This window comes from Uranotaenia lowii, chromosome 1 (genome assembly GCF_029784155.1).
Source record: "Uranotaenia lowii strain MFRU-FL chromosome 1, ASM2978415v1, whole genome shotgun sequence".
In the NCBI taxonomy this organism is placed as follows: domain Eukaryota; kingdom Metazoa; phylum Arthropoda; class Insecta; order Diptera; family Culicidae; genus Uranotaenia; species Uranotaenia lowii.
This window is the reverse complement of record NC_073691.1, coordinates 21,314,943-21,332,505: the sequence shown is the minus strand read 5'-3', so window position 1 is coordinate 21,332,505 and position 17,563 is coordinate 21,314,943. Positions and strand designations below refer to the sequence as shown.

General features: G+C 42.6%; 3 protein-coding genes across 3 annotated transcripts in view; 1 reads left to right on the top strand and 2 right to left on the bottom strand.

Moving 5' to 3' along the window:
- Positions 1-6: 6 nt before the first annotated feature.
- On the bottom strand, positions 7-13,670 carry LOC129738514 (syndetin). The gene is made up of 7 exons (XM_055729732.1): positions 13,420-13,670; positions 13,274-13,346; positions 12,886-13,218; positions 12,016-12,828; positions 4,692-6,191; positions 4,514-4,635; positions 7-4,447 (listed from the first exon to the last, which is right to left on the bottom strand). The coding sequence occupies exons 2-7, from the start codon at positions 13,325-13,327 to the stop codon at positions 4,039-4,041; spliced, it is 3,231 nt and encodes a 1,076-aa protein (XP_055585707.1). The 5' UTR covers positions 13,328-13,346; positions 13,420-13,670; the 3' UTR covers positions 7-4,038.
- A 365-nt stretch (positions 13,671-14,035) lies between these two features.
- On the bottom strand, positions 14,036-16,263 carry LOC129751641 (GPI transamidase component PIG-T). Its single transcript, XM_055747271.1, has 2 exons — positions 15,968-16,263; positions 14,036-15,753 (listed from the first exon to the last, which is right to left on the bottom strand). Exons 1-2 carry the CDS (start codon positions 16,155-16,157, stop codon positions 14,147-14,149), a joined length of 1,797 nt encoding a protein of 598 aa, XP_055603246.1. The 5' UTR covers positions 16,158-16,263; the 3' UTR covers positions 14,036-14,146.
- Positions 16,264-16,367: 104 nt separating this feature from the next.
- The window catches only part of LOC129751647 (ubiquinone biosynthesis monooxygenase COQ6, mitochondrial), a 36,393-nt gene continuing 35,197 nt past the window's right edge, over positions 16,368-17,563 (top strand). The window contains exons 1-2 of the mRNA XM_055747285.1: positions 16,368-16,691; positions 16,750-17,183. Coding sequence (XP_055603260.1) covers positions 16,487-16,691; positions 16,750-17,183 — 639 coding nt within the window. The 5' untranslated portion in view covers positions 16,368-16,486. The remainder of the gene's footprint in view (positions 16,692-16,749; positions 17,184-17,563) is intronic.

Below are 17,563 nucleotides of genomic sequence, written 5' to 3'. Positions count from 1 at the left end.
TGTTTTAACACTTTTCGGTCGTTCCACCATTTTTTGCTCTTTCGGGCTACCGAATGTCTCTCGTCATTCAAGGTGCCCGGAGATTTTTAGGCATACATGTACAAGACGCAATATTTAAACAGTTGAAGGGGTGTTCGAGGAGTCTGTTTGAAAATAAGAATGGGGATGACGAGGCTAAAAATGATCGATTAGGTCCTCGATGGTAGCCATACAAGCAGTTCTAAGCTTTTGTAACATCTCATCGATTCCAAGAGAATACTTTCTCGAGAATTTGACGTAAATTCTAAGTGAATAGCTTTTGTTGCAAATTCTTACAAGAAAAGGGAGTTGTTATCGTTAAGCTAACTCTGTTTGCTAGCAGATTATGATAAACGGCCTCTATATGAAAGTAGTTTACGCAATTCTTGCATTAATTCTGTTTTCAAGGGATCTCTCTGTTGTTGCAGAAAGTCCTGCACAGAAAAAAAATCTGAATCCTTAACAACACTGAAATTGAAAACCTGTATCATTACATGACGTGGAACGCGATTTATTGATGTAAATTTACAAATTAAAAAAAGTTGAATCCTTAACAGCACTGAATTTGTATGACACAAATATTACTTGACACGGAACGCGATTATTTGATGTAAATTTACATCACATATGATGTAAATAAAAAAAAGCATCACATACGACGGAATTTTCAGTGCGAATTAAATATTACACGTCTCAATATTTTACATGTCTTTCAAATTTTAAACGTCTGTTGAAGTTTATAGACGTGTCATATTCAACTCGCACTGAAAATTCCATCATACGTGATGCTTCTTTTTTGTTCCATCATATGTGATGTAATTTTACAACTTTTTTTTGGTCACACAGAATAATCAACAACACTGAATTGGAAATTTCTTAAAATTACACGACATGAAATATTACAATACACTGAATGTGATAATGTCATGTAAAATTATAAACTGTGAAGAACAGGACCAGACAAATGTGAGAAAAACTGTTAAGTCAAGTCGTGCGCCAAAGTATTTTCCCCGCGCGCGAGAAAGTTAATCGGTTTTGATGGTTCCCGGAGATCTTCGAGAAGCAGGGATGCGGTTCAGGAAGCGGATTCACGTTGCTCAACTTTGGATCCGGTACGTCGGGGAAGAAAATAAAAGTAATAAAAGTTATGTGTGAAATAAAAAAATGTTGTCTTCTAATAAAATGAATTATATTAATTATAGAAGGATTTCTATTTTTACTAAGAGACGAGAAAATTCCAGTATTGAATCATATTAACGATAAATAAAACAAAACAAAAATCCAATTGGAAAGTTTTTCTTCCAATATTCAGTGATTTTATAATTTACATCATTTTTATTTTACACGTTTCTAAATTTTACCTCATTTTTTATTTTACACGTTGCAAAATTTTACTGGCGTGTAATTTCCAACTGGCACTGAATACTCCGTCATATATGATGCTTCTTTTTATTTACATCATATGTGATGTAATTTTACAGATTTTTTTGGTAGTGTGTGGGCTTGAAGCCCTATCAGTTTCGATAAAGGCTTTGCGTCTCTAGGCGTATCTATGTGATCCGGCAAACGAAAAACTTAAGTACAGGTTCAGGAAGCTTCAATCAACTTTTCTAGCCCACCATTCGGGAAAAATATTCTTTATAGGGTACGGCAATGGTTTCTGGCCAGCACGCTTTTTGAGGCGCTTTTGGGATAATTTTGAAGGACAATTTATAAGGTCTAACATCGGGTTTAGGACTTTGCTCCCGATATTCCTCGGTTTCATGGATGTCACCATGAGGAGATGCTAAAGTATTGATCGCCCTAGATATTTACTTCAGGGAAGTAAGTTTTTTTTCGTCGTTTCTTGACTGTCAAGAAGCGCTTTCCGACTACACATGATGACAAGGTAGCTGCAGTAGCTCTGCATATAATAATCTTCAATTAATCTGTTTTGTGATGATCCTGGATTTGGACGGCTACTCAACACCCACAAGGCTAGGGCGGCTGAGGTTCTCGGCGAAAAGGCTGAGGTAGATGCTCACAATCAGAAAATGACAACCTACGGGTCGAATCGAAAAACCTTGAATTTTTTTGAATCTTGCAAAATTTTAAACTTGAAAATTTTTCGGCAAAAAAATATGTTTTTCGATTTTTTTCGGTCGGGGGGGCGCGCGAAAAACCTTGAATTTTTTGAATCTTGCAAAATTTTAAACTTGAAAATTTTTCGGCAAAAAATCTTTTTTTCGATTTTTTCCGGTCGGGGGGCGCGCGAAAAACCTTGAATTTTTTAAATCTTGCAAAATTTTTAACTTGAAAATTTTTCGGCAAAAAATCATTTTTTTCGATTTTTTCCGGTCGGGGGGCGCGCGAAAAACCTTGAATTTTTTAAATCTTGCAAAATTTTATACTTGAAAATTTTTCGGCAAAAAATCATTTTTTTCGATTTTTTCCGGTCGGGGGGCGCGCGAAAAACCTTGAATTTTTTTAATCTTGCAAAATTTTAAACTTGAAAATTTTTCGGCAAAAAATCATTTTTTTCCATTTTTTTTCGGTCGGGGGGCGCGCGAAAAACCTTGAATTTTTTGAATCTTGCAAAATTTTAAAGTCGAAAATTTTTCGGCAAAAAATCATTTTTTTCGATTTTTTCCGGTCGGGGCGCGCGCAAAAAACATTGAATTTTTTGAATCTTGCAAAATTTTAAAGTCGAAAATTTTTCGGCAAAAAATCATTTTTTTTCGATTTTTTCCGGTCGGGGGCGCGTGAAAAACCTTGAATTTTTTGAATCTTGCAAAATTTTAAACTTGAAAATTTTTCAGCAAAAAAACATTTTTTCCGATTTTTTCCGGTCGGGGAGCGCGCGAAAAACCTTGAATTTTTTTAATCTTGCAAAATTTTAAAGTCGAAAATTTTTCGGCAAAAAATCTTTTTTTTCGTTTTTTTCCGATCGGGGGGCGCGCGAAAAACCTTGAATTTTTTTAATCTTGCAAAATTTTAAACTTGAAAATTTTTCGGCAAAAAATCCTCTTTTTCAATTTTTTTCGGTCGGGGGGCACGCGAAAAACCTTGAATTTTTTGAATCTTGCAAAATTTTAAACTTGAAAATTTTTCGGCAAAAAATCATTTTTTAGGACCGTGCTGCGAGAGACATTGAGCAAATAGCACCAAATCGTTTCGGATAATATGTCTCCACCAAAATGGAACTTCAAAAAGTTTGGCACAATGGTAGATAAGATCATGGAAGAACTAACGGACTGGAGTTTCATGGTTGTTTCTAGGGACTTCCACCTGTGGGCCGAGTACTGGGGAAGCCAAGTCACTTAGCTTAGAGTTCAAATTCTCGCAAGGCCAAATTGAACCTTAGGACGTGAATTAACCATAGATGTCTTTTTCGATAGTCGGGTTTTGACGAATGATTTGCGGTGACGGATTGTTGGAGTGGGGAACTAGACAAACAAAATGCAGGTGGCCGTAATCATGAAATTCCCAGAAATGTTCCGAGTATTTCCAGATATTTTGAGAGGTAGAAACGTGGGAACTGGGTAAGATATTACTAGGAGATCCTTTGAAAGCTATAGAATTCTTGAACAAGAATAAATTTAACAAGATTCTGGGTATTTATTTTAGCCATCGTTTACTGCTTCTTTTTAATCATAAGTTTTCCAAAAAAAGATAGGTTCTTGAATATCTGACAAAATTTTTTAAACACAATTGGATCTATTATCTTTTTGGCGTGTTCCCGATAAACCAAACAGAGCCCTGCTCTCTCACGTACCAAGATATTAAAAACATACAATTATCAGAACACTAGACGACGATACGACTGGACCCCAGCAGCCCTAGATCTTAAGGCTTAACCCATAAGCGTATCTAAGGTAAGGGATCTAGTTAACTTTTTGGTAACCTCCCATTTTTGACATTAAACGTTCGTACTTCACTCAATCGGCCCAGATACATCTCCAAAAGTCGATCGGTTTATCACTGACAAAACTACCTATAAAAACCCCAACGAACAAAAAACTAAGAATATAAAAACAAAACTTACGCAGATGAAGATTCTTTGTTCAGATCGCTCGGTGTTGGAGCAGCGCTTCGATCGTTATTGCAACCGTCCGCAGTGGCCACATAACTGTCGCCAGCACTAGCAATAATACTGCCATTCTCCAGCATGGCCAGCAGCCGTTGCCGGAGCTTTTTGTCACTGCTACAGGCGCACTGCACCAGCCCGGTAAGGTGTTTCACGGAATAACCGTGCACGTTGAAACCCTCTGGAAGCCACTGCTCCAGCAGATCCCGCGGCAGATAGAACGCCTTAATGTACTGCTCGACGTAGCCCCGATGTTCTGGATAGCGCCCACCCGAGATCATCTCCAGGATCGAGATGAAGTGAGTAAAGTCTAGCTGCATCAGCGCTCGACCAGCAGGGGTGCACTTTTTAGCGTTGGAGAATCTGTGTTTTTGGAAATGAATTTGTTGTAATCATCAAGAAGTGAAAACTGGTTTGTTTAGAACTTACCCTTCAACCAAAAGATGTGTAATGACATGGGCAAAACAGTCCCACAGTGTTTCTTTCGGAATGCTTGGCGTCATCTGTTGCTTTGTGATTTCCTCCAATCGCATAGCAAAGTGTTGAACGCCCTGAAACCAAACAGTCTTTAACATCTTCAAACAATCGTGGTAACTCTCAAACTCACCCTATTGATTGTGTCCACGTAGGAACTGTGCTGCGCATTAATATGGTTGATGTCCCACTTAACCTTGCCCATGCCGTGGAGCACAATCTGCAAATCAACGATCCGTGCCGTGACGCACATGTAAAGTGGTTTCCTAACATGTGTCGCACACTCGCCGATCTCGTTCAAGTAGCTACGTAACTCCGCCTGAGCCACCGGATCCGGCTGGAGCAACCCGTTCAGATACTCCTCCATCAGCCGGAATTGAGCGATCAGTCCAACACAACTTTCCGTGGCAATTATCCGCTTCTGCAACCCATAGGCTAGATCTGGATTGGCCAGATCGTCGGCAATCATCTCGTCAGACAGAGGCCACTTGCGCAGTTTGCTGATCAAGTTGGACTGAATCTTGTCCAGGGTCTTTCGCAGCAACGGCGTGTACAAATTGTCTCTTGGCACTGGAAGATCGCGCGAGAAGATCTCGTGAACCGCGTACAGATAAAAATCGATCAGCTCCGTCATGGAACGCACAATGTGTGGCGCTATGGAATGTAGCAGTTTACAAAAGTACAAATATCGTCCAATACAGCGCAGGACAGTCAGCGATGTGTTGGTCACGGTAAGGCCATTGGTTGGTGGCATAGAAGATTGAACGGGCGCACTGGGTTTCTCATGCTCTCTCGAAGGCTTTTTCTTTTCCGGGCTCTGCCCAGGAAAATAGTTTTCATTGTTGTCACTACTATCTTCCGAATAATAATACGAAGATTCGTCTGCAATACCCGCCAAAATGTCCTCTTCCAACATTGTACAATCAAACCCTCCATCGAACGGGGAACTCTTCTCCGTAAACCGAAGAAAATACCCACACGACCCATACAGCGAACTCTCGTCCTGAGAATGAACCGAAGAACAACTGGTCACCTGTGCCCGTGACCCACCCGATGCAGCCATTCCCAAAGCATCCAGTTGCTTCTGCTCCTTACTAGTTGCACCTTTCACAATTCCATTCTGCCCTTTGACCAACGCATGCTTAAAGTTTTTGTACTCTTGCAGCTGACTAACGTCGGTAAAACTCCCAATCGGAACCCACACTTCGTGGTCGAAAAACAGTCCAATCTCCTCCAGGCAACTCCCGTGATACCGGCGGAAAAAGTCCGCACTCTGTCGCTGCATATGCTCCATCAGCTTCTCCGATGGATCGTCACAAAACTCAATCCCTACCTTCTTCAACCGCTGCACGATCGCCAAAATCTGTATAAAGTACTCGTACTTCAGCGAACTTAACCGCGTCGAGCTGATGAAAATACCAATTTTCGCTTGTATGTCGTTCCACAGCCGGAACTGGCCCATGTCCAGCTTCTGTTGGATGTACTCCTCGTGGAAGGTGGCACCCTGCTCTTTGCTGTCGCTAGCCGTGGTTGGAACTGTCGTTGTAGTACTCGTAGTCGACTCTTTCCGTTGTTGTTGTTGTGCTTGCTGGCCCTTTTCGTACAGTTTTTGGTTCTGATGCCAGCAGCGAACCTTGTGAAGAAAGAAAATGAAAGATTAATACATCAAAGGGGTAAAACAATATCTGTAGACTCTAACGCTTCTGAAATTTCGCGGAAAACGATGATTAAGGAGAAGTTGAAGTTGCACGGCAAAAATTGGGTTACCGACTGACGAGATGTTGTTCTGTAGGTATTATGCCCAACTAAGACTTTTTTAAAACCCTTTTTTTTCTTATACCTGATAAGGTGTCCTTGAAGAGGTTTAAGGCTATGATGGATATGGTACTTCAGCGCATGGGCAAAGGATTGGGGTAGTCGATTTCCAAACCTCAGAGTACAAACTTTACACAAAGTTCTAGAATGGCTGAAGTTTGACCTGGCGAATATGGGCACTACCAGAGATGTAGTACACCGTGTACTCCGGGTTTGACGAGCGACTAGAGGATGAGCAACACTTTCGCGTGACCAGCTAGAAAAGCGACGAAGACAAGCGAACGTCTCTGAAAGACAACACGTACGCTAAAGAATACTTATGAGGCTACGCTTACAGGAATGGCCAAAACCAAAAGTATAGGCGCACAACCTAAAATTCGCTGCATTTTTTATTAGTTGATTACCCAGGTGTTTAGTTTCATTTACGAACTGTAGTCCAAGCAACGACGATCCACTGCATCTCCCCAGTTTGCTACTCTGGGACCATGGGTGTAATGGGACGACTGATGATACATATACTTCACGCATAACTCTTACTACCTTAACTCCATCTGGGACAACTGACCTTGGTTACTACCTCGAAATCACCAACGACCTCAACTCTACACGACTCAAGGTCCGACCTTACCTCGTTTTGCGAATCGGCCACACACATGAATCAAATTCACGACCCCCTGAAACGCGTATCGAACCCTAACACCGCTGACACCTCTTGTGCCTGAAATATTTTACGTCTGAAAACTGATATCTGTTACCCAGACGCACCACTTCTTCTGCCAATATTTTTCGAGAAGCTGTCGCCACCTGGGACCTGAGGCCTCTGACTTTGGGTACCACCTCGAACTATGGTTAAACTATAGTCTATATCTTTTTATGGTTAAAGCATACTCATTTACAAAATCTATTCCAGCAATACCTCTCTTCCCTAAGAATCGAGGCCTGATCTCCCTTTTAAACGATTGGAGGCCTGAACTCTCTACTGAAGACTCGAGGCCAGACCTCTCCTCGATGTAACTCGAGGTTATCGGAAGCTTACATATCGGAAGCCCACATGTCTAGATGATTAAAGGCCTGATCTTCCCTCTAAAAACTCGAGATCCAACTTCTCCTCGTAACGATTGAGGGTTTAATAACACCAACCTCTTCTCCGGGCTACTCGAACCTCATCACAAATACTCGAGGTTTGTTACTTTAGCACGGGCGGCCATTTCAGGGGCTATGAAAAATAGCTACAGTCCTCCTTTCACAGATCATGTCGAATTGAATTGCTAAGCGATCCTGTGCAGAAAAAAGGTATTGTAGAATGTGTCCTCAAGCATCATGCGATACGGCGGAGCGGCCTTTAACCATCAGTGTAACTTCTGGAGACTTAACAGATTGACAAACCAGTGGGTTTGTGGTTTGTGGGAAGTTTTCTTTAATGAACAACCGTGCTCCACCATGCTGCTAGTAAATCTTTTCCACGGTAAATCTTCTTGAGTTATTTTTAACCAATTATCAAGAGGTTATCGGCGACTCACGCAAAGATCCGGTCCACGGGATCCCGCAATTCTCGGGTACCGGCTTTGACAATTGGGGTGGAAGCTTATTTGAAATCGGTGAATCTTATGGACGAGGTCAAAAACGATCCCCCGGAGGTTCCGGCTGAACGTGCTAAGTTCCTGGAGAAGGACGGAAAGGCGACGTATTTGCTGATTTCGTTCATTCACGATGACCTGCTGGACCTCGTACGGGACAAGGAGACGTCACAGGAAATTTGGACGAGCCTAGAGAACGTTTATGTCAAGAAATCCGTTTCGTCGCAGACGTTCATCCGAAAGCAACTTGCGAAGCTGAAAATAGTTGAAGGACCGTCAGTGAAGGACCATTTGAAAATCTTCGAAGACCTTATTCGTTAGCTGAAGTTGGCCGGAGCGAAGCTCGAAGAAAACGACGTTGTTGCTCAGCTCTTTGCCACTCTTAGTTACCGCCTTGGAGAATCTTGGAGAGGGAAATCTGAAACTGGACGTTGTTCGAGAGCGCCTTCTTGCAGAGAAATTAAAGAAAACGAACCGAGTTGCAGATTCGAACCAAGAAAAGCATGCTGCTTTTAAAGGATCGAAACAGAGGACGGCGTTCGTTAAGTTCACGGGAAAGTGCAGAAGATTGTAAAGTCAAACTGGCGTCGGACGGACGAGCTAAAGCTAATGCTGCAAGCGGAGGTAAAGCGATAGCCTTCATGACTGGAAGGAGTTTTCCCGAACGAGAGACAGGTGTCGTGTCCTTTAAATTGGATTCTGGAGCCACGGACCACCTCGTGAACGTGATACACTGTTTCGCTGATCTTACGAAGTTGAAGACACCGGTGATCATCAATGTGACGAAAGATCGCTGATAACCTGGCATCAATTTCGGTACAATTTCGGGCGTCAATAAGGAAGGCGTAAAATTGGTCCTGAAAGATGTACTGTTTGTTCCTGATCTTCGAGAAAATCTTCTCTTTGTGAAGAAGATGGCAAAAGCAAATTTGGGCATCCAAAATTCGCAAGCACTAGTTAAGCACGACATGGTAACAGGTGTTTCCGAGTAACCAGGTAAATTGGATTTTTGTGATGTATGTGTTCTTGGGAAGCAGTGCCGAGAACCATTCTCGGATACAAGAGTCCGTGCTTCAAGAGTTCACTCCGATGTGTGTGGTCCTATCATGCCGGCAGCTTGGGATGGTTCAATACGATTTCCAAGTTGAAGAAGTGCGGCCTCATGGAACCCCGTTCAAAGCGAAGAGGTGCTCTCGCTGGATCAGAACAGCATCATAACTGACGACGATGAAGTTGACGAAACCGGAGTGCTCCCTTCGCTAACAGACCGTGGTTCGAACCTCGATATGGTAACCCCGAGGCGCGGCGAGCGGGAACGCAAGATCCCCGGTAAGTTAAAAGACTTTGTTGTTGGAATACTTTTCACTGTCGCGCAATCCTATCCTACAGATATCGTTCCAAAAGGTTGATGCTGTTGTGGGACAAGATGAGGTCGAACGTTCCATTTCCAACGCTTCGTATTAGAACATTGCTCGGCGAGACCATGAGGTTTTCTGGAAGCAAGCGGTCGATGAAGAACTGAAGTTCCTGGCTGAAAACTACGTGTGGCGGCTGGTAGAACGACCAGCTGGCGTGGTTCCTCTCAAATCCAAATGGATGTTTCGGGTCAAGCAAGACGAAAATGGAAAACCTGCGCGATTTTTAGCCTCGTTTAGGCGCTAAATGTTTCCTGCAGAAGGCTGGCGTCGACTACAGCGAAACTTACTCCCCTGTTGCTAAATTGGCGACAATACGAACCGCTTTGGCTGTGGCCGTGCACCGGAAGATGTTCATCAATCAACTCGATGTCAAGATGGCGTTCCTGTACGGTGAACTAGAAGAAGTCTACGTTGACGAGCTGCTCATCGTTGGCGATCATATGGAGTTGATGGAGCAGATGAAGATTTCCAAAAACCTTCAGATGACGGACCTTGGAAAAGTGAAACACTTTCTCGGAATCCAGATCCGATATGATCATACTGCTGGTTCGCTGTATCTAAGTCAAGAAGTCGCTGTGGATCGTGTGTCAGAGAAATTCGGCATGAAAGATTGCAACGACACTTAAAGACACCAATGGAGAAGGCCTGTTTTCTCCTAACGAATGGAGGTCTGTCATCTGTATCGTGAGTGACTTGGCAGTCTCATGTACACAATGCTATGTGTCCATCCCGATATTTCATTCGCCGTTGCATACTTGAGACGTTTCCAAAATCAACCTGACGACGCACACTGGTAAGCGCTGAAAAGTGTGATCCGATACATGAAAGGCACGAATAAACTCGAGCTCCAGTTCAAGCGAGACGAAAAGACTGAAGCACTGACCGGGTACACTGATTCGGCGTCGAATACTGAAGAGCGGAAATTCGTGAGCGGTTATGTCCTCAAGGTATTCGGCAACACATTGCATGCATTGTCATCCTGTGAGGCAGAGTATGCAGCCTTAAGCGTAGCAGCTTCCGAAGGACTGTGGCTACAAAGAATTCTAGAAGATCTGCAGCAAGTTCCCCCTGGAAAACCGTTTAAGAAAACAAGCGTGTGAAGCATATTGATGTGAAACACCATTTTCTGGCATCATATGGCATCATATGGCATCATATGGCACACTGAAGGCTCCGGAACCTGGACGTTTCTGCAACCTGCGGCCCCCTGGGATTGAACGGTTCAGAGCGGGTGTTGGAATAATCGGCAAACGAAGAATGCTGGTTACTGGTCATCTCTATGGAAACGGAAGTTTTCTTCAATAAACAACCGCGCTCCACCAAGCTGCTAATAAATCTTTTTCACTGTCAATCTTCTCGAGTTATTTTTAACTACTTTTTTAACTACTTATTAAGAAGCATAGATCGTAGTATTGCCAATACAACCACCATGGCCTTAAGCATTGATAGAGTATGAATATATGCTTATTATCAAGTACTACAAGTACAACTTTTCCCAACATTTTTTTCAAAACATTCCACACTTTTCTGAAAAACCCGATTACAAATTCTGTATGTCACATTTAGAGTTCTTGCGTTAAAAATGTTGGCTACGTGGAGCCAGGAGTCAGCCATTTTTTTTTTCAAATTCCCCGAAGAAAGTGTTTTTTTTTATCCAACCATAGATTCTGCTTGTCTTCTTCTTCCATCCAACACGATTTAACTGTATTCGCAGGATAAGAAATGATCATTGATGAAATTCTTTATGCTTTCGTCCTAACTCTTCTACGATCGTTCAAATTGGTTACGTTAAATCTAGCAAAAATTAAATAAAATCCACCCAAATGAAATTTTTAAATATTTTGATTCCACCAAAGAGCATTACGTGTTACGATTACATAAATCTATTTTAGATCAGCCAATATAGTTTAATTTTTTTGATAACATAGAATATCTAATGAAATTGTAGTAAATATTTGAACTTTGAACTTAATTACCATCTTGAAAAAGAGCTCATGATGTTTGATCCGATTTTTTAGAATCCTTATCATCACCACGAGACTTCGGTAAAACAGTGGCATTGTGTTCTTGTCTTCCTTCTTATGCATTTTTAAAATATCTAAGAATAAATAAGCAGTAGGTACTATAGAAAATACGGACCATAATCATAATTTTAAAGTCACCTTTTTCAAAATGTTTTATAAAAACTCCGCTTTAACAAACTTACTCATAACTCCATCGCATCTCATATTTATCTAATTAAAGCGATGAAATTCTAGTTTAGAAAGTTTTTCGAGATTAGCAAAAAGGGTTAAAAAAAACAATTTATTTCCTGCTACTGCATCAATTCTGAACTTCATTTTTTAACTTTTATCCAATCATAATTACACCCATAGTCTCCACTATCCCCGGTGCACCTTATAATATTTATTCGTCTTCAATTCTATAACCTATGCGTTGCCTAAACAACGGCGTTTTTGTCCTCAAGAAAAAACCATCGGTACTATTGATTCGATTGTATACATTCAGGCGTTTTACTTAGTAGCCGGAAATAAACCTCACAAAATAACAGGATGTGTCCACTCGTTTGAACATTTAAAATGTGCTGTGTTTCACCATGAACGTTCTAATAAAAATGATTAAAGTATTCCAAAGACAGTAAACTCACCTGATAGTACGAGACCAAAATCTTCCAAAACGCTCGACACAGGTCGGTCATGCAGTGGATGTATTTCTCGCTCGGCACGTTCTCGCACATCTGCTCGAAGGTCAGCTTCTGCTGTTTGCTGTTTCCGTCGTCCAGCAGCATGATGGTTTCCGAATGTTGCTTTAACACCGTAAAAGCCGCCGTATGGATCGAGGAGATGAAATTCATATGCAGCTGGTCCATCGCGATCAGTTGTTTTTCAAGCAGTTTATACGCTTCCTGGAGTTTTGCGTAGCGTTTGGCGTCGAAGCCATTGGGAACTTCGTTGAGGACAGCTTCCAGCTGAACTTCGCTCATGATGAGGGTGTCCTGCAGTTTGGTGGAAAGCGATTCAACGCAGTGGAACTGTTGAAAGCGCTCGGAAAGGTTTTTGTTTTCTAGAAGGATTGCTATGGCCCCGCCGTAGTCTGCCTCTGTCAGACGTTTTTGCAGGCGTTGATCGATCGAGCGCATGCTTTTCAGTGTGGTGAGGATTTTCAGCAGCTGTATCAGCGTTTGGCGCTTTTTGTAGGCGGCTAGAATTTGAAGGTTGGTAGCCGTGAGCAACTGCTTGGAACCGTCCAGATGGGTGCGGGTAGTACGACAGGCTGTGAGCGTTTGTCTCAGTAGGTTTTCGGTTTCCTGAATCCTTAGGAATTCCTGCTGACAGGCTGGTCGCTGTTCCAGGATCAGTTGCAGCACTTTTTTCGAGATTACCTTATGCTGTTGCCGCAGGGTTGTCATGACTTGTTCGATGCAGGAGCAGTTTAAAAGCTGGTCCGTTTCGGAGAGTTTCTGGAATGAACAAATTATTAAATTTGAATATATTTCTCGTTATTCTGGAAACCTTACCGTCAGCTCATGCAGGCCGGTGTTACTTCCGGCATCGAAGTAGATAGCTTCGGTTGATTCGAGAACTTCCTGATCCGAGAGCCGGTGACAATTGCCGTCTGTTTCGTCTTGACCTCGTTTTGCTAGGAATTCTTCATCATCATCGTCCTCATCGAATGGAAAGTAATCGAACAGGGACGAGGAAGCAGCAGAATTGCGTCCGGATGATGAACCACCACCAGCCGCGCTCCGAGACGATCCGGGAACCGAGGAGTGTTTGCTCGGTTTGGGAGTCTGTTGCTGATGCTGGACGTAATAATCGGTGAACCCCATCTTGGGAATCTTTACATCCTTCTGCAAAACAAACAAATGAGCATTGCGCAATTCGTTGACCAAAAGCTCGAATTACCTTTTTGTTAATCAAATCAAGTACTTTGTACTTGATCTCCTCCATTTTATCCATGATGGTTGTTTGGTTGGAGCTGAAAGAGAAAGTTGTTCCAAGAACTTGTCATTAAAATGCTACTCTATGGAAATTACAATTGAATGAATCACCTGTGACCGTAGCAGAATGTAAACAGTTAAATTTTATCACACCCAGCTGCTCCGAATAGTTACAGATACATTTTTTACACCCGTCTTACACTCTAGCAAGCAAACGTATGTGCTGTTGATTTATCGAACAAAATCGGAGGTGTAAAAATACACAATAATTTCGGATATTGGTACACTGTTGTTTGACAGTTTGATTTGTTGGGCGAACGAGGAGGAAAAAATGCAAATGCATGCAAGTTGCGAAGAGCAAAGGTTAAAAAACATAAAACTCGACATAAATATTTTATGCTCTAACCGAGTAAAGTGGGCTTATTGCTCGAGAGGGGGTGGTGGGGCGATGCATTTAATGTATTTTGTTGACGAAATCGTCGAAAGAGAACGTCAAATTTTCAGCTGAGCTGCCCTGCAGTTTTGAGGCTTGCCGAATGAAAAGTTGAGAAGGGGCAGATGGTATGAAATGCACCTTTCTTTTTCGGTCAAATAAGTTTTAAATTTCCAAATTTCAGGTTTTATGCGACTATTTTTTTCAATATTTTTCCAACTTGATAACACAGGATCTAGTTTTTTTGAGTTTTGAGGTGATTTTTGACATTCGGCTCAAAGAAAACTTAAAAAGTAAGTTCTAAAACTCCTGTATTTCACTCAATAATGACTTAGAAACGACTCACTAAATACCAATTGTTAGAAATAGCTTAAACCTAAACTTTGATAAAAGCTGAAATCATCTTTACTCGGCTTTGGGCGCATGCTCATCGTTAGCAGTCTTATCGTCCAGCTGCGTTACCTCCTCAGTCTCCTCGGTGCAAGTCTTTTTCTTCCGTCCAAACAATCCTTTTATTTTATCCATCATTTTCGGCTTAGCTTTGGTCTCCTTGCTCTTGGCTACAATTTTCTTGGTGGAGATGTTGTGGATCGGGCCGAAAGCGAGCGCCACCACGGTACACGCCAGGCAGATCACGTTGTACGGCATACTGAAATCGGGGATAGGAAGCGTTAGCAGTAGCGCTTCAGTTCGGATTTGTAGGAAGTAGCCGTTGGCTTGACTAGCGTTGAAGGAATCCCGAAGCAGGGAGGCCTCCCGTGGGAGAGAAGTGTAGTTGCGTGCTACCGGAAGCATTACAGAGATGATCGATGGTTGCAGATAGTAACCGTGGCTGGCGTCTGGGGGATATTCTTGCCATTTCAGGAAGATGTAGTCGAAGTCGAAGGAAAGTTCGACGGTGCTGCGCTTTGGGATAGTGAAGGCGATTTCCAGCTGCGAAGGGCGCTCTCGTTGACGACCGGGAATGTATTTGACTGTTTGTGGGTGGATTTTGTGGTCGTCTTTGGTGGTAATTTTAAGCGTGTGAAGATAGATGGGAACAAACCATGGAATGTTTTCGAATATGAGAAGGTTTAAATCGGACCAGTGGGCGTTTGTGATTCTCGTTACTATTCGGCCACGTTCCTGACCTACACCGGAAATAAATCGCTTGGAGTAGATAGGAGGTGGTGGAGTCAACGATATGATATTGGGGTCTCGTTTATCGATGGCTGCTACATTGAACATTCTTTGCTTTTTCTCGTACTGCTTTATGTCATACTCGTAGAATACGGAACTCGATCCTCCTCTTGTTGAGTGTACGATATTCGTAGGTTTCTGAGTCATGTCGTAGTCTCGATCGGTGACATCTACATAGACTTTACTGCTATCCGCCAGCACACAAGCTCCTTCAGCGCCTTGGCCGTACAGTTTTCTAATGGACCAATCTTTACCTCCGAATAATCGTTGATCTTGAACTAAGCTTACACTTTGCCTGACCTCCAATAGGAACTCCGAACACTTTTTGTCCGCACAGAGCTTTCTCATGTGAACCGATAGCGAGTGGTAGTTACCCGAATAAACGTGATCCGGTGTAAGCAAAGAGGCAAAACCTTCCCTCAACTTGCAGGGTAACAGCTTTTTCCAGGGTGTCAAGTTTTCGGTGCAAACAACCTCCCTCGGCAAAGCAGCATAGCGAATTTTAGGTTCCGCACCACCAGCAAACCGATACGTCTGCGGTCTTAGAGAAAATTCGGGCCTAAAGGTATTGGTTTGGTCCACAAAGCTAAGCGAGGCGCAAAATAGTCCGGAAAGCGTTCCGCAAAGTTGCTTCCAGCGAGCGTCCACTTCAGCATCGTCCGCCGGTGGATCGAACCAGGCCCAAACTTCCGCTCCTGGTCCGGCATCGATGACCGGGAAGCCCCACTGTTCGTAGCGCCAGATGCCACTGGTGAAGCTCAAATGCAGCTCCCCGATGTGGTAATGGAGAAAGAGTTCGGCCAGGGAACGGGAGACCAAGTGGGTGTGCAGGACTAAAAGATGAAGAAAGGGGGTGAGTTTTTGTCTTTTAATTTCTTTACCGGACCATGATCTTGTACTCGGTTCAGTATTTTGTCATTAAATGTATTGGCCAATATTTGTAACCTTCTTAACTTGACCATGAGCTTATACTCGGATTCAGGATATTGTCATTTTGATTATCTTATCTTTACATCTGAAAATTAAAGCATAATCATCGCTACTTACGGCTATCGTTTCGGTCCAGCTCCCAGCGAGTCGTAAACTGGAAGTAGCTGTAGATGAACCCATCCGGTAGTGGTTTGATGAGCAGCTCCTCGTCGAACGTGTCACTGAAGCCGGATGACAAAGAGCAGCGAACGCTTCCGACGACGATTGACACCAGCAACAGTAGCAACGGGCCAACTAATTTGGCCATTATATCCAGATATTTGTCCGCAAACACTCGAGTAATTTCCGCCGGAACCGCTCCCTGATGCGCTAGCAAAAGAATGCGGGTGGATGGCTTGCGTGTTCCGTTTTTCTGTTTACTTTCTAAACAAAGATGGCAAACTTGAACGAGGTAGCATCAATTTAAAAAAATTTCAAACATATTACTTCAAACTCACTCGGTAAAACAAATTTTTTGTTTGATCAGCCGGACGACTGTTGTTTATTTTCGTCATCGCGTTTTCGTTGTAAAATCCGCCCGTTTTATAACGCAATTTTCGGATTTTTCGCGATCCCGTATCGGCAACAGAACCGAAAATGAGTGGTGTTTTAGCTCGTCGAGTGATGCGTAAAATTTCGGTTTCAAGTTTCGCATGCGTGCGATGGTTTCCGGTGCAAACGGGTCGATCTTTTAGCGTTGCAGCAAACGAAAAACAAACGACTACCGACAAACCGGAAGAATATTACGATGTGATAATCGCGGGTGGTGGCATGGTCGGGACCACATTGGCCTGTGCCCTCGGTAAGTTTGCTTTAGAATTTTCTTTTTTAAATGTTTTTCAACTTAATGTTTCTTTCAGGGAAAAATTCACGTTTATCAGACAGAAAAATCCTCCTCCTTGAGGCCGCCAAATCCGGTTTTAAACCACCCGCGTCGGGATTCTTCAGCAATCGGGTATCGGCCCTAAGCCATGGTACCCAGCGCCTTATGCAATCGATCGGTGCCTGGCAGCAGATCGAATCGGTCCGGGCCAAACCGGTACTCAAAATGCAGGTCTGGGATGCGTGTTCCGATGCCTTGATCACCTTCAACTACGATGATCTGTCCGAGAACATTGCCTGGATTGTGGAGAATGATGTGCTGCTGGGCAGTGTTTATCAGCAGCTGGAGCAAGTGAAAAACGTGGAAATCCGTTACGGTGCCAAGGTTGAGGAGTGTGTGCTAATGCGAGATGGGGCAAATAGGAGTAAAGTTAGGCTGAGCAACGGTGATCTGGTGGGATGTGAGCTTCTGGTAAGTGAATTTGTTGTTTTTAGATATACCTACATTAGAATTTACAAAGGCTATCGAATGCTGAAAATATTTTAGCAATCAGATTGACATAAAATTATTCAGATTCTTGTAACGGAATCAAATAACATAGTTCAGGATTAAGATATAGATTCCGATTTCAGATTTCAAACTTACACAGATTAAAATATGAATTTATGATTACTATTTAGTGTTCCGATTTAGTGACCGGATTCAGATTTCGTTTTCAGATTCATATTTCAAATTCAGATTCTGATTTCGAATTCACATTTCAGTTTGAGATTCAGACTTCAGATTTCAGATTCAAATTTCAGATTCAGATCTCCGAGTTCGAATTAGATTTTCAGACTCAGATTTAAATT

Coding starts and splice junctions, on each gene's coding strand:
- LOC129738514 (XM_055729732.1), bottom strand. CDS start 13,327: ATGGATAAAATGGAGGAGATCAAGTACAAAGTACTTGATTTGATTAAC. Junction 13,219..13,273: donor TTGATTTGATTAACAAAAAG/GTAATTCGAGCT, acceptor TTTGTTTTGCAG/AAGGATGTAAAGATTCCCAA. Junction 4,636..4,691: donor ACGTGGACACAATCAATAGG/GTGAGTTTGAGA, acceptor GTTTGGTTTCAG/GGCGTTCAACACTTTGCTAT.
- LOC129751641 (XM_055747271.1), bottom strand. CDS start 16,157: ATGGCCAAATTAGTTGGCCCGTTGCTACTGTTGCTGGTGTCAATCGTC. Junction 15,754..15,967: donor GCTGGACCGAAACGATAGCC/GTAAGTAGCGAT, acceptor TTCATCTTTTAG/TCCTGCACACCCACTTGGTC.